This window comes from Zophobas morio, unplaced genomic scaffold (genome assembly GCF_036711695.1).
Source record: "Zophobas morio isolate AGI-343-1 ecotype UQ-CSIRO unplaced genomic scaffold, CSIRO_AGI_Zmor_V1 ptg000031l, whole genome shotgun sequence".
Classification (NCBI taxonomy): domain Eukaryota; kingdom Metazoa; phylum Arthropoda; class Insecta; order Coleoptera; family Tenebrionidae; genus Zophobas; species Zophobas morio.
Genome location: NW_026972136.1, coordinates 3,810,006 through 3,826,741, shown reverse-complemented (window position 1 = coordinate 3,826,741; position 16,736 = coordinate 3,810,006). Strand labels below are relative to the sequence as shown.

Here is a 16,736-nt window from a genome sequence, read left to right as displayed (position 1 = left end):
GGACGAAAAGGACGAGAAGGATGAAAAGGGCGAAATAGGACGAAAAAGAAGGAAAAAAACGAAACAGAATGAAAAAAGACGATGAGTTCGAAAAGGACGAAAAAGGACGAAAAATGACGAAGAGGACGAAAAAGGACGATAAAAGGCGAAGAGGTCGAAAAGGACGGAAAAGGACGAAAAAGGACGTAAAGGACGAAAAAGGACGAAAATGCACTAACAGGACGAAAAAGGACGAAAAGGTCGAAAAGAACGGAAAAGGACGAAAAGGACGAAATAGGACGAAAAAGAAGGAAAAAAACGAAACAACGAAAAAAGACGATGATTTCGAAAAGACGAAAAAGGACGAAAAATGACGAAGAGGACGAAAAAGGACGATAAAGGGCGAAAAAGGACGAAAATGCACTAATAGGACGAAAAAGGACGAAAAGGTCGAAAAGAACGAAGAAGGACGAAAAGGACGAAATAGGCCGAAAAGGACGAAAAAGGACGAAAACGGACGAAGAAGGACGAAAAGGACGAGAAAGGACAAAAGAGTACGAATAAAAACGACAAAGGACGAGAAGGTCGAACAGGTCGAAAAAGGACGAAAAAGGCCGAAGAGGACGAAAAAGGACGATAAAGGACGAAAAGGTCGAAAAGGTCGAAAAAGAACGAAAAAGGACGAAACAGAACGAAAATGACTAAAAGATCGAAAAAGGCGAAAACACGAAAAGGACGATAAAGGACGAAGAGGACGAGAAGGACGAAAAGAAACGAGGAAGGACGAAAAGGAAGAGGAGGACGAAAAAGGACGAAAAAAGAAAGAAAAAGGACGAAAAAGGACGAAAAGATCGAAAAGGACGAAAAGGACGACAATGGACAAGAAGGTCGAAAGTGACGAAAAAGGACGAAGAGGACGAAAAAGAACGAAGAGGTCGAAAAGGACGTAAAGTAAGTAAGTAAGTAAGTAAGTAAGTAAGTAAGTAAGTAATTTTATTGTGCTAAAAACATAAAGTTTATACACTCGTCCAAAGTTTACAAGAATGTAATAGTAAAAATAAACATAAAAACCATGCAATACAATACTTATGTAGATTATGAGCTAGCTACATGATAAACAAGAAATTACTCAAAATTATATTGAAAATATTCATTGAAACTATAAAAACTATTTTCGGTTAAGACATCCTTGATTTTTTTTAGAAATTGATATGGTGGAAGGTTGCGGAAACTCTGAGGTAATTTGTTAAAGAACACTATACAGAAATAGTTCCTGGCAGTTCTGCAACGGTTTATTCTCAAATTTTCGATTAACAAATTTGTGGACCTGGTATTATAGTCATGGAAAGAACTCAGTGTAGGAAATTGATTAATTTGGTTTACTAAAAATTTAAAACAGTGATAGATGTACAAGCAGGGCAATGTCAAAATATTTAAGGATTGAAATGAAAATTTGCAATCATTACGATAACCAATACCTGAAAGGATTCTAATAGCTCTTCTTTGAAGCCTAAAAAGGTTTTGTGACGAGGCGCTGTGTCCCCAGATTAGTATACCATATACTAAGTGAGATTGTATTAGCGCATAATATGCAATTTTTAATATATTTTGATCAACATGATTTGATAAGTTTCTTAAGAGATAAGTATTTTTAGAAATGATGTGAACAATATAATCCACATGTTCATGCCAAAGTAATTTAGTATCTAGAACAATTCCGAGAAACTTGTTAGTACTTTTCGTATCCGCAAAAGACTTATCTTTCTTCAATGAAAATACCATCTGAACTGATTTGTTCTTATTTACGCAAAGTTTGTTGGCGAAAAACCAAGGTTCCGCTTGCGAAGATATATTCATAAGAGTACTTATTACTAATGAAGATGACATTGCCTTTTTACTAAAAGTAGTATCGTCCGCGTACAATATCGTAAAAAAATCAGGGAAAAAGTATGGCAGATCGTTCACATAAATTAAGAAAAGTAGAGGCCCTAAGATGGACCCCTGAGGTACACCATACGCGATTTGTTCTTTATCGGAGACTATACCATCAACAGAGACTACTTGCAATCGATTCAAAAGATACGATGAAATTAATCTAGTGGCATCTGGCTGAAAGTTGTAAAAAAAAAGTTTACGGATTAGTATTTCATGAGACATGCAGTCAAATGCCTTACTAAGATCTAGAAAGGCAGACACAAAATATTCACCATCTTGAAAGGATTTAACGACATTATCAATAAAAGATAGAACAGCTTTTTCAGTGGATAAGCCTTTTCGAAATCCAAACTGATTTGTACAAAACAAGTTATTACTAATAAAGAATTCAAGGATTTGTTCTAACATTAATTTTTCGAACACTTTAGACAACACTGGAAGAAGGGAGATTGGTCGATAGTTATCAACTTCATTGACATTACCTTTTTTGTATATTGGACATACCAAAGCCAATTTTAAGCAGTCTGGAAAAACCGAGTCAACAATACATTTATTTATTAATTTGGTCAAAGGTGCAATTAGTATATCCTTTACTGATTTTATAACGTCGACATTGAACCCATAAATATCTTTACTGCTCTTATTTTTTAATTTATTCAATGCCTCACGTACTTGTACCTCACTAACTGTCCTGAATTTAAAGAACATATGTGACGTGTTATTAACAGATATCATAATTTTAACAGGATCAAGATTAGTATTTGGTAAGGAATTAAGAATATTTTTAGCAATGCTCGAGAAATGTAAATTGAATTCGTTAGAGGAGATTTTTGTAGTTTCATGAATAGTACGTTTTCTACTTCTGTTTATTAATGACCACATAGCTTTAGAATTATTAGAATTGTTTTTAATAAAGACATTATTAGCTGCAATTTTAGCTTTTTTAACAGCTTCTTCATATTTACGCTTAAAGTTATTATACATTATTTTCAAACCCAAAGTCCCATATAATCTGTAAGAACTATATATTAGATGCAGAGTTTCTCGCATGATTTTTAAATCAGGGGTATACCAAATTATATTATGGACCTTGGATCTGTTACACGATAGTTTCTTCTCAGGACAGGCGATATTATAATACAATAGTAGCGTATCTATAAAGATCGAGAACAAATCAGACGCATTAAAGTCGCAATTTTGATCAATGAAACTCCAATCAACTTGTTGTAATAAATTAAAAAACATGATTTTCCCAAACTGTGAGATGGGTCTTACATATTTAGGGATAAATGAGTTATCGAATACAGCTTCCTTTAGAGTAACATTTACACATATTCCAGTATGGTCCGACTGATAAAGTTTAGCAGGTGTTATATTTATCATATCTGAATTAATATTAGTAAACACATTATCAAGTGTGTTGTTATAACGCGTTTTAAATCTGACAGTAGAATATAAGCCGTAGCTAGACAAAAGATTACAAAAATAATTGGCTTTTGCATCATTAGTGCCAAATAATAAGTTAAAATCTCCACCCACTATGACGTATTTAGATTTGCAATGAATTTCATTAAGAAGAATGACTATAGTATCAATAAATTTATGAAAATCGCCTTTTGGCGAGCGATAAACCGTTATTAAAATTAAATCTAACTTAGTGATAAGTACGCCGCATAATTCGCAATCCACCTCAGCAGAAAGTGCTGATACCTTATCAGACAGAATCTTGAAGGGGATACTTTGGTGCATCAGCTGCATGACTCCTCCATGCTTCTTTGAAGACCGCGCAAAAAATGCTGCCGTGTTGAAATCGGGCACATGAATATTATCGATTTGGACATGGTTCAACCAATGTTCACAAAGGCAGATACAATTTATTTTTAGAATTTCCACTTCTGAAAAAAGCATATTAAATTTGTTTCTAATGCACTGTATGTTTAAAAATAAAATTCGAAAACTGGCCCCTTTGAAACAGAAATTTTCTATTAATTCATTAGGGACGTATTCACTTTTTCGTTTTTTAAGAAGTAAAATTTTTTCACTAAAATTCCTTCCGGCCATAATTCCTCCTTGAAGAAATCCTTAAAAATTGTTTTCTCCACTGTGATTTTGAATGACACGCTTTTGGCAGTAGGCCTCTTAGGAAGTTTGTCAACACTAATTTCTTTATCAGAGAATTTAGACCTTAAGAATAGCTTCAAATCGTTTTCAGACGTGTTTGGATGTAAATTACCGACATAGATATACCCATTTCGCGGCACAGCCTTTATCAACGTATCATTTTCATTTGTAGCAGAAGCTTTACCTCGAATGAAGTTACGCTTTTTCTTTCTTGAGACAACAGTTTGAAAACCTTCGGCATCATTTAGGGCGTTGTGAGAAGATATTTCTTCATTTTTTTCATTTTTTTCCATGTTCGACGATGCTACGTTTAATGATGGATTAGATGGAATAAACGGGATAACCTTTGGGTCTAAAACGGATTTATTAAGACCCACCACTGACCCGGAAATGACCGGCATTCAGGCAAGACTTCTATCATTACGGGTACTAAGACCAAGTAATGATATGCATTGATTAGATTAACAGAACAACTTTCGAGATTCTAGAATTACAGCATACAAATTAGTCTGCTATTATTCTCTAATCTCACCCCATCCCCAAAAGTCTAGCGTAACTACCGACCATTTATCCGCGCATCACTTGAAAATTGACCTACACTACTCTGACCTACTGGTGCTAACCTAATCTGACTAACATGATCAGACTGTTCAAGAAACTTACGAACAATATGACATGTTCCTAACAAAACAGCTTTTTGAATTTTGATAATTATTGAATCATTCAAATGCAAAGACTTTAAATTCTCAACTAAGCTATTTGGAACTACACCTACATTAGAGATAACTAGAGGTACAATTGAAATTTTTTTAAGATTCAACATGGATTTCATTTCTATCGATAACTGTAGATATTTTGAAATCTTGGTGTGGTATGTTTGAATAATGTTGTTTGTGTTGGGAACAGCAATGTCAATGAGAATGGCTTCGTTCGTGTGTTTCTTGATAAGTATGATGTCTGGTCTGTTAGCTGTAATGTTTAAGTCTGTAAGTATTGTGCGATCCCAGTATAATTTGTATTTGTTATTTTCAAGGAACGGAGATGGAATGTAAGTGTAATACGGTGTCGTATCTTCGATTAAGTTCATAAGTGTTGCTAATTCTTTGTGGATGATTTTGGCGACGTTGTCGTGTCTAGCTTTGTAGTCAGATTGTGCTAGGATGCTGCAAGAAGAGATTATGTGCTGGATCGTTTCAGGTTTTGCTTTGCAGAGGCGACAGCAGTCGTTTTTTATGTTCGGATCTTTGATGATGTATTTTTTGTAATTCTTGGTATTGATTACTTGGTCTTGAATAGCAAACACAAATCCTTCTGTTTCGGCATACAAACCTGATTTTTTTAACCAAATCAATGACATCTTCTTATTGATATGAGTTTCTTCTAAGTCTTTGTAGAATTTTCCATGTAGTTGTTTTTGTTTTAGCCCACTTATTATTTTATCTATTGTGTGGGGGGTGTGGATTTCTTCGGTGTTCGACAGATTTAAGGGTGTGTGGTTCAAATCTGCTCTTGTGATGGTGCGAAACATTTCATTTCTTTCCGCTCGTTTCAAGAAATACTTCTTCAAATCTGAGATTTGTCTCTGACATAAGTTTTCTAGGTTCTGGAAACCCCTTCCTCCATTCTGTCTTGGTAATGAGAATCTTTCAATCGACGATTTTGGATGATGCCTTCTATACTGTGTGAAGATTTTCCTTGTTGCGATGTTTAAATTTTCAAGATCAGTTTTGGACCATTTAATGACTCCAAAAGAATATGTTAGTAGTGGAACGCAGAATGTATTTACTGCTTTCATTAAATTTTTTCCATTTAACTGTGTCTTCAATATTAATTTCAATCTCGCTAGGTATTGATCTTTCAACTGTGTTTTCGTTTTGGTATGATTGATGTGTGATGATTGACAGAAACCCAGATATTTGTATGTATCGTTTCGTTCTTGTGCTTCGATTATTTCGTTATTCTGGGTTATATGTGGTACTTGGTGTTGGACGCCTTTTCTGATTGCTTGGGTCTTACATTTCTCAATACCAAAAGACATACCAATATCACCGGAAAATTGTTCAGTCAGATTTAATAGGTTTGTTAACTGATTTTGTGTATTTGCATATATTTTTATGTCATCCATATACAGCAAGTGACTTATTCTGTTTTCTCTTTGTTTGTTAATTCTTATATTGAACCCATAATTGCAACTGTTCAGGATATCGGAGAGGGGATTTATTGCTAAGCAGAACCATAACGGACTAAGAGAATCGCCTTGAAAAATTCCTCTTCGGATCATTATTGGATCTGACTGAATTGTTTGTTCATTTAAGGTTATTTGAAGGGTGGTCTTCCAAAATTCCATGGAACATTTTAGAAAAGTGCAGATTTTAGTATCAATTTTGTATAATTCCAGAATTTTGCATAGCCAGGAATGAGGGACAGAATCGTAAGCTTTCTTATAATCAATAAAAGCAGTATATATGTTTCGGTTTTCTTTTCTAGCTTGTTCACAGATGATGGAATCTATGATTAATTGCTCTTTGCAACCAAAGGATCCTTTAATACATCCTTTCTGTTCTTCATTAATGATGTTAGAGTTAAAACAGTGTTGATAGATTTTTTGTGTAATGCATGAGGTTAATATTTTATAGATTGTTGGTAAACATGTGATAGGTCTGTATTTTGATGGATTTTTTGTGTCGTTATCTTTAGGTTTTAAGTATGTTACACCATGACATAAGAATGTTGGAAAGGAGGATGGGTCAAGAAGGAACTGATTTAAGTGATTTAGTAAATGAATATGTACACAATTAAATTTTTTTATCCAAAAATTATGGATTTTGTCTGGTCCTGGTGATTTCCAGTTGTGTGTCTTATTGATGGTATTTATTAATTCGGCAAGTGTTATCTGATGATCATTCATTGGTGTAACTGTGGATAGTTTATGGGATATATGAGGAATCCATTTGGCAGATTGGTTAAATTCAAATTCTTCAGACCAAAGTTTTGACCAAAATGTTGTTACATCCTGTGAACTTGGAAGTTCACCGGATAATTGAGTTTTGTTTGAATTAGTTAAATGTTGATAGAATAGTTTTTCGTTGTTTAAAAATTTAGTGTTATGAATTTTTCTGAGATGTGATTGTTTGTATCTTTTAAGTCGTTTGCTATATAAGGAAAGTTTTTGTAATAGGGTATCTTTAATTTGGGATAATGTTGTGTTGTACTCATTGTAATCAGTTTGATGAAAATTATTGTTGGTCAGTATCGAATGCATACATGTCATGATATGTGGTGTTTTAACTCCTCTAAGGTACTGTGTTATTTGACCTAGTTGTTTTCTAATGTTATTAATTTTATAATTTAACCGTGTTTCCCAATGAGGGGTCGAAGGTATACGATTGGTGTTTGTATTTATTATGTTATCTTTACATGTGTTAATTTGAATACAAGTTAAAGCTGCACAGTAGATAATTGTATGAAGTTTTTCAAAAGAGATCGAGTTTGTGAGATATTTTGGTAAAATGAAGGAGTTCATTATTTCTACAATTGCTAGAAACTTTTTAGAATAATACTGGCGGGGAAGTGAATGTCTATCATTTGGTTTTAATTTGGAACATGTTTCGAAAGTTAATTTAAATTTGTCTTCAATTTCATTTTGGAAATTAATGTGAAATTTAAAATTGTTGTTTACAGTTTTGATTAATGTGTCTTCGTTGTTGTAGTATGTGTTTTGTAGATTATCTGTGATGTTAATTTCGTTTTGGATTGTTCTTGATAAATTGTTAAATGATTTGTCAGTTAATGTTTGGGATCTGTTTGATATTGTGTTTGTAATTTGTGTTATGGTTGTGATCTTATTTTGAGGTGTTTTGTTTAATAAATCTTTAGTAAATGCGTCAGTCGGTGTCTCTGGTGTATTTGATAGACTACTGTTACTATTTTGTGGTATAATTGGTATCTTATTTTGAGATGTTGTTTTTGACAAATTGGTGACAGATGTGTCAGTTAGTAATGTATTTGGTGGTGTCTTGTTGATATCTTCAGGAAGTGGATTAATGGTTTTGGAAACTTCATTTTTTAATTGTTCTAGAGTAAGTTGAGGTATGTAGTTATTTTTAACAATAGCTCTACGTTGATCTGCTAAATTTTGAATGGTAACTGGAAAATTTGGGTACTCACGGCTGAAGGCTTCGTGTAGAGCTGTACGATAATTACTTACATCAGTTTCATTGTTTGTAATTTTATAATATAAGCGCATAATATGTAAATTCATGTCTAGAGACCACTTTTTACGCTTTTTTGGTTCTTCTCGTCTTCTAATGGTCTGAGGCTGATTTGTCTGAGAAACATTAGAGACCAATATGTTGTTAATTGTCCTTGTGGTAGTATTTCCCGAGGTGATGCCACTTGCTCCATCTACCTCTTCGGAGACTGCAGTAATAGGTGTTCGTCGGATTTCGAGTTGAACATTCTCCGTTGTAGGCGAAACAATTTGGTTTAGACTCATTTTTTAGTTGGAAATGTCAGCGTTGACAGTTGGTTATGAAAAAAGGAAATTAAATGCAAATATCGAGTTAAATACTTTGTTGTAATAGTGAATACAGTACCTTGCACTATTATGAGTCCTTTTGAGTCAAATAAAGCTATTGAATTGAGTTTTATCCAAAGATTCCGCCTTGTTAAGAAATTTATGAACAACCAAAGGTCACTTTTTTTTTTTTTTTTTTTTTTTTTTTTTTTTTTTTTTTTTTTTTTTTTTTTTTTTTTTTTTTATTATTGTTATCCTTCGGAATTTTCTGCTGTTTATTAGTTTTTTGGCCGGATCGGTTTTGGACACTCTTATCGCGTGATGTTTTATAGTGTACTTTTTTTTTCCACTCGTTTGTATCGTTTATGCCATCGGAAGATATATCGGAGAACACATCGACATCGAAAGAGGGCACCTTCAACAAATTATTTTTGGGATAATCTGTCAACATTTTTATCATATCAACATTGGAACTCTTCACATTGTTAAGCTCTTGTTTAAGACTTCGAATTTCGTCACGCAGGGAGACGGTGGTTGCTTCTATTGCCTTGCGTAAGATGCTAGAAAAGGTGTTGCTTTTTAGGAAACTAATTACTGTTTCCGTTATCGAAGTTTCTTCATCTCCTATCTTGACAGATGTACTCTCTGAAGTCGCTGTTTTATTGTGATGAAGACATTCCATTTCTGTTTCGGTAAAGAAACTAAACACTTCCTTTTTTTTATTTTTTTCACGAGCACAACTAGGGTGATAAGTTAGCCCACAAACTACACAACGTGTACACTTGCTTCTTAGCACTTGTTTGCATTTATCGCACTTTATTTCCGATTCACTTCTTTGAGAATCCGAAAACACTTCTTCACTCGTCGCCATCTTGTTCGAGAAGGACGAAGGACAAAGGACGAAGGACAAAGGACGAAGGACAAAGGACGAAGGACGAAAAGGACGAAGGACGAAAAGGACGAAGAACGAAAAGGACGAAAGGGACGGAAAGGACGCAAAAGAACGAAAAAGACGAAAAAGGACCAGAAAGAACGAAAAAAGACGAAAAGATCGAAAAAGTCGAAAAGGCTGAAAAAGGACGAAACAGGCCGAAAAGGACTAAACAGGTCGAAAAGTACGAAACAGGACGATAAAGGATGAAAAGGTCGAAAAGGACGAAAAAGGACGGAAAAGGACGAAAAGGACGAAATCGAATGAAAAAGGACAACAAAGGACGAAAAAGAACGAAAAAGACCAAAAAGGACGAAACATGATGAAAATGTCGAAGAGGACGAAAAAGGACGAAAAGGGCGAAAAAGGACGATAAAGGACGAAAAGGTCGAAAGTTGAATTGAATTGAATTAATTCAATTCAATTCAAATTCAATTCGAAAAGGACAAAATAGGACGAAAAGGGCAAAGGACGCAAAGGATGAAAAGGACGAAGGACGGAAAGGACGAAGGACGAAGGACGAAAAGGACGAAAGACGAAGGACGAAAAGGTCGAAGCACGAAGGACGAAAAGGACGAAGGACGAATGACGAAAATTACAAATTACTATTAGTTTTATATTCTGACTGGCATCAGGTCTAAACTTGATTTGGCCTGACCTGAACTAATCTGACCTGACTTGATTTGACGATTATAATTTTATTAAACAACAAAAATTTTAATAATAAACAAAGTCAAAGTGGATTTATAAACCAGAATAATATGTTAGGTCCACATAAAATTCGCAACAATCGGCAGAGTAGTTTTGGAAATTATCTGTATAATAAAAATAAATCCAGGCGACAGACATACAGAAACGGGAGACCGATTTTTTCATACCCTAGTAGAGCAATAATTTATTAGCTTACGCTCCGGAAATAAAAATATAAATAAACATTGACTTTTTTTTTAATATTGGTGAAGTCATCTTAAAAAAATGAAACAATTCGCTTACAAATGCGAGCTTGTCATAAAAAAATACATGTAGATTTATGTCCCCCAGAATACTAATGACGTGGTTTCCATTTTTGTGTTGACGTAATTTGTAAAATTTTCACTGTATTACTTTTTCTAGTAAGTAATAATTTTTATTTGTTCCAGGTAAGCCGATACCCAGCTAGAACTAAAATTATCGTAAGTAAAAACACAAAAAATACAAACGTATACAGTTTCTTAACAAATAATAAATTAGAAGTGGCAAAACTCATTTCATAAGTTTAGATTGTTTAGTAGTCTTTTTTGTGCAATTAGAGTAGTTATTGTTGTTTATTGTCGGTTAAGATATACTTATAAAATTCCTACATAATACGAAATACAAATTTTGTATTGTACTAAAAATAGTTTTCGAACAATCTTTTATCGGTCGTCGCACATTTGTATAGTGCACCAACGAAAATAGCCGTTTTACGATTTGACTCCTCCACCACCCTTGCCAACGAATAATGCAGCTTGTTATTAAAGTTTCATCAGTTTCAAAATTCATGAAGTAGTCGATCATTCTTTTGATGAAAATAGTTTCCGGTTTTTAAAAATGCAATTCACCAGGGAGAAAGTTAATCTGAAATCTCGCTCTTTCTCTTATGTTGCGCTCGAAAATTAGGAAGTTAAGAGATCTATAAAGGTTTCAGGAATGCAGACACCGAGACGAATAATCGATACCAAGCGGTACATCGGTATACAGAGTGAGAGGAATACGTTCATAAATTTCGCAAAGGTAATAGCTAAATAAAAGTGTCAAAATGAACAAAATAAATATAGACGAAACCAATATGTCCATGAATTGCGCAGAGGGTAGACAAAACGGCACTTTGAAGGAGAACTTAAAAAAACTGAAAATATTCGTTTAAACGGGGCAGAACGAGTACACAAATTAATTATACAAAAAATGCGAGCTTAAACAAAAAACTCCGCTCTCCTATGAGCTAAATTAAATTCAATCTGTGATTTCATTATCGCTGTCATTGGCTGTCATTGGCTGAAATTCAAATTCTCTAGATTAGCTTTGGCTGGATTAAATTTTGTCAGCGAAATATTCTATGTAATAAAAGCTCTAATAAACGAAAGACAAACCTGACCACACATATGATTCCCATTTTTTTAAATTTTAGCACCCGCGAAGTGAGTATTTTTGTCGTACACATGAACAGTAAATGTGTTCGTGAAGGGTCAAAGCCCAGGGGACCCAACACGACATGTAGGAGACCATCGAAATTATTAATTTTAGTACTCTAAAAATACCTCCACTCTTTTTATTCGCACTGAAGCCCGATGTCGCAAAAACTGAAAAAGCTTTAGTCGATACCGCGTCAACGAACTCCCGAGTACATCAACTAGTTATCCAGTAACCAATATAATCTTCCACACCACAACTTCATAAAAACGTATCGACAGTTCGGTATCCATTAGACCGTCTGTCGAAATAAAATCAAGCACAGTTCGCCGTATCGCGACAAAATCATCTGTGACACCGTAATTTCCACAAATATCATGGCCACTAATTGAGTCTATCGGCACAACGGGCCGTAATGGGCTCGATGAAGATTACATCCATCGTGATTTTATTATCATTTTATGCGGTTCGACCGAATTAGTAGCGCTCTTTATCCTTCAGTGGACAAAATTAGTTTTCGTCAGGAAGGACAAGTGTTTGCGGAGCGATCGATGGAACAAACAGCTGAGTTTCGCCGCTATGTCATTTAAAATTCGTGATAAAATATGACACTAAGACTATCGTAATAACGGGTATCAGTTCGAAAAGAGACGAGTGTTTGGTTAAGCAATTCCGGAGGACGGTGGAGGTGGGATTGTTAACATTTGTTTTTGGCGAATGTTTCAGCGGGTTTGAGTTTTTAGAGAGTTTTTTTGTGCGGATAATAAATGCTGTTTGGACGGTGTTTGTACTATTTCAGCTATAATTTTTTATTAAACCAATTGATTATTAAATGTTTTTCAAAATTTTTTTCTAATTTTTAATTCTATTATATCTGGATCTATATCCACATTTACAAATTCTCCTCCCAAAATTTGGCTCACAAGCGACGAGGTAGTAAAACCTACATTTTTTTCTAAAACAGACTTAAATTTCTGAAAAACTTTTTCACCTGTTTTACCTTGAACATTGGATAGTTTTTGAAAACAATTTGTTACAAGCTGAATAGAATCTACCAGTGGTAAATTGTTACATACAAGTTTAAAATTGTATCAGCAACTACGGAAAAATTGGCTGCAATAAATGCCAATTGAGATGGCAGTCCTGTTTTAACAAAAATTATTTGACATTCTTTAACAGAAGTGGCATTATCTGATAGTTCATTAACAAAATTCTTAATTGTATTGTAGTTTTTGGCAGGGGCGGCTGCTGCCAGGGGGTACAAGGGCACGTGCCTACCCAAAATTACAAGGTCTACAAACACATTTGACATTGGAAAATACTAATTTTCAAAATTTAAAAAACTATCTGGAAATTTGTGTCATAATTATCAAAACTATTTTTTTATCTCACTCCACTTGTACAAAATATATCAAAACTTATATCCACTTACATCTAAAGATGTTATGTCTTGGATATATGATATGTTATTGCGGCTAAAGTGCTAATAAAAGCGGAGGCGGGAACCAAATGGTTCATTTAGACGTTTTGTTTACACCGTTGCCATGGAAATCGTGCGTCTAGTCGCGCTATTGGGAAGGATCGGGTCCAGCAGTAATTTAATAGCGGGTTTTAATTTTCATTCTGCGTGAGTGAAATTGTTTGATTTTAAATAAAAATAATGCATTTGGTTGAATATTTAAAATCGTTCTATGTGTCACGACGGTAGAATTTTAGTGAAAAATTTCGATTTACTAATAAAAAAAAGTGTTCGTGGCAAAACGAGACACTTTCATTGATATTTTAATAGACGTAACACGTATGATAAATATTCGTGGATGTCCGGTTGTGAAAAAAATAATAAATTGTTTTGTTTTGTGTTTCCCCTCAGTAATGAGTTAAAACCATCGCCCACACACATTTTGGTCTATTAATTGGTAATAACAAACTGATTTATATCTTCATATTTAACTCATCAATCAAATTGTGTCACCCCATTTCAAAAGGTCACGAGCCACCACTGGTTTTTGATATAAAATACAACTATAAAGGTGATTTCACAATTTTTTTTAACATTGTTGGCTAAATCGTTTACTACTGCTAAATTTCTAATTTCCTCAGCCACACTATTTCTACCATGAGCTAAACGTGTAATATGGATTAAGCGAGGAAAACATATTTTTAGGTTGGATGAAGCTTTGCACATGTATGTAGCAGAATCTGATGACATTAATATGATTTTTTCAACTGAAACTAGTTCCGGAAGAAAAAAGTTCATAAATTTGTAATGGTATTATTATTTGTCTTTTCCAAAGCTTTTATGCCAAACAAGTATTTAGTGCCACATTTCTCACTGGTCACAGTTCCAATCAACAAACTTGCGAAATAACGTCCACATGAATCGGTTGTTTCATCGATATGAAAATAATTACATTATCGCCTATAATTTGACAAATAGCCTACTTTGTTTTTTGACACAATTTGTATACGTAGTTTTTAAGAAATTATCGTAGCTTGAGGTTATTCAGTTTCGCTAAAGGAATAAAAAATACCGTTCGCGATAACTGGTCCAGCTACGAACAATATAGCAAATTCGTTAAAAAATATATTTTTTAATGCACGTCCCAGATTTTTTTGTTCCCAATGCCACTTATTTGGGACAACGGCAGTTTCTGAAATAAGAAAAAGTATTTATTTTTCTGTATGTGCACGGGGTGACTCTAAAATAAGTAACTTCGGAAAATAAAACCACATTCATTCAATCATTTCTATTAAACCTAATGCAGGAGCAAAAAGACCAAAATCCACACCTACAGGCCCCGCCCACCCACCCTTTTTTTTCGTAGAGGGTATATAATTTAAAAAATTAGTCTCATCTTAGTAAATACTATCCCCGCCCACCCGCCCTCTACTTTCTTGGAGGGTATTTCTTTTGACAAAATCAGTCGCATCTTACCAATTACTAGCCCTGCTCACCTGTCCTCTATTTCTTAAGGGTCGTTGGGCTGGGCTAGTATTTACTAAGATAAGACTGACTTTTTCAAATGATATAACCTATAAGAAAATAGAGGGCGGGTGGGCACGGCTAGTACTTGCTGTGATAATTCTGGTTTTGGTTGATGACGTACCCTTTAAGAAAATAAAGGGCGGGTGGGCGGGGCTAGTACTTGTCAAGGTATTACTGATTTTTGGCGAATAACTTACCCTCGAACAAGAGAGAGGGCGGGTGGGCGAAGCTAGTACTTGCTAAGGTAAGAGTGATTTTGGAAAATTATACACACTTCTATTTTCTTAGAGGGTATATCAACTGCCAAAATCTATCTTATCTTAGCAAGTACTAGCCCCGCCCACCCGCCCTCTATTTTCTTTGAAGGTATATCGTTTGAAAAATTCAATCTAATCTTAGTAAATACTATCCCCGCTCACCCGCTTTCTACTTTCTTGGAGGGTATTTCTTTTGCCAAAATCAGTAGCAACTTAGCAAGTACTAACCCTGCTCATCTGTCCTCTATTTCTTAAGAGCCGATGGGCGGGGCTAGTATTTACTAACATAAGACTGACTTTTTCAAATGATATAATCTATAAGAAAATAGAGGGCGGGTCAGCACGGCTAATATTTGCTATGAGAAGTCTGACTTTTGTTGATGACATACTCTCTAAGAAAATAAAGGCCGTGTGGGCGGGGCTAGTACTTGTCAAGGTATTACTGATTTTTGGCGAATAACGTACCCTCGAAGAAAAGAGAGGGCGGGTGGACGGGGCTAGTAATTGCTAAGATAAGAGTGATTTTGGAAAATTATACACCCTTCTATTTTCTTAGAGGGTATATCAACTGCCAAAATCAATCTTATCTTAGCAAGTACTAGCCCCGCCCACCCGCCCTCTATTTTCTTTGAAGGTATATCGTTTGAAAAATTCAATCTAATCTTAGTAAATACTATCCCCGCTCACCCGCTTTCTACTTTCTTGGAGGGTATTTCTTTTGCCAAAATCAGTCGCAACTTAGCAAGTACTAACCCTGCTCATCTGTCCTCTATTTCTTAAGACCCGATGGGCGGGGCTAGTATTTACTAACATAAGGCTGACTTTTTGAAATGATATAATCTATAAGAAAATAGAGGGCGGGTCAGCACGGCTAATATTTCCTATGATAAGTCTGACTTTTGTTAATGACATACTTTCTAATAAAATAAAGGGCGGGTGGGCGGGGCTAGTACTTGTCAAGGTATTACTGATTTTTGGCGAATAACGTACCCTCGAAGAAAAGAGAGAGTGGGTGGACAGGGCTAGTAGTTGCTAAGATAAGAGTGATTTTGGAAAATTATACAGACTTCTATTTTACTAAAGGGTATATCAACTGCCAAAATCAATCTCATCTTAGCAAGTACTAGCCCCGCCCACCCGCCCTCTATTTTCTTTGAAGGTATATCGTTTGAGAAAGTCAGTCTAATCTTAGTAAATACTATCCCCGCCCACCCGCCTTCTACTTTCTTGGAGGGTATTTCTTTTGCCAAAATCAGTCGCAACTTAGCAAGTACTAACCCTGCTCACCTGTCCTCTATTTCTTAAGGGCTGGTGGGCGGGGCTAGTATTTACTAACATAAGACTGACTTTTTCAAATGATATAACCTATAAGAAAATAGAGGGCGGGTGAGTACGGCTAATATTTGCTATAAGTCTGACTTTGGTTGATGACATAATCTCTAAGAAAATAAAGGGCGGGTGGGCGGGGCTAATACATGTTAATTCTAATATCGACTTTAGCGAATAACATAACCCCGAAGAAAAGAGAGGGCGGGTGGGCGGGGCTAGTACTTACTAATATAAGATTGATTTTGGTAAATGATACATCCTTCTGTTTTCGTTGAAGGTATCTTTTCCCAAAATCAGTTTTATCTTAACAAGTACAAGCCCCGCCCACCCGCCCTCTATTTTCTTAAAGGCTAGATCATTTGCCAAAATCAGTCTTATCTTTACAAATACTAGCCCCACCCACCTGCCCTCTATTTTCTTAGAGGATATTTCATTTGCCAAAATCAGTCTTATCTTATCAATAAATTAAAGCAATTGTTTGAAATCGCAATTTTAAAAATTTTAAGACTTTACTTACCTTACTTTACCCAAATT

The 16,736-nt window shown here is 34.9% G+C and overlaps 1 protein-coding gene across 1 annotated transcript; it reads right to left on the bottom strand.

Annotated features, from left to right (window-relative positions):
* Positions 1-3,247: 3,247 nt before the first annotated feature.
* On the bottom strand, positions 3,248-9,049 carry LOC135139449 (uncharacterized). Its single transcript, XM_064069688.1, has 2 exons — positions 4,220-9,049; positions 3,248-3,809 (listed from the first exon to the last, which is right to left on the bottom strand). The coding sequence occupies exon 1, from the start codon at positions 8,528-8,530 to the stop codon at positions 4,592-4,594; it is 3,939 nt and encodes a 1,312-aa protein (XP_063925758.1). The 5' UTR covers positions 8,531-9,049; the 3' UTR covers positions 3,248-3,809; positions 4,220-4,591.
* Between the last annotated feature and the right edge of the window lie 7,687 nt (positions 9,050-16,736).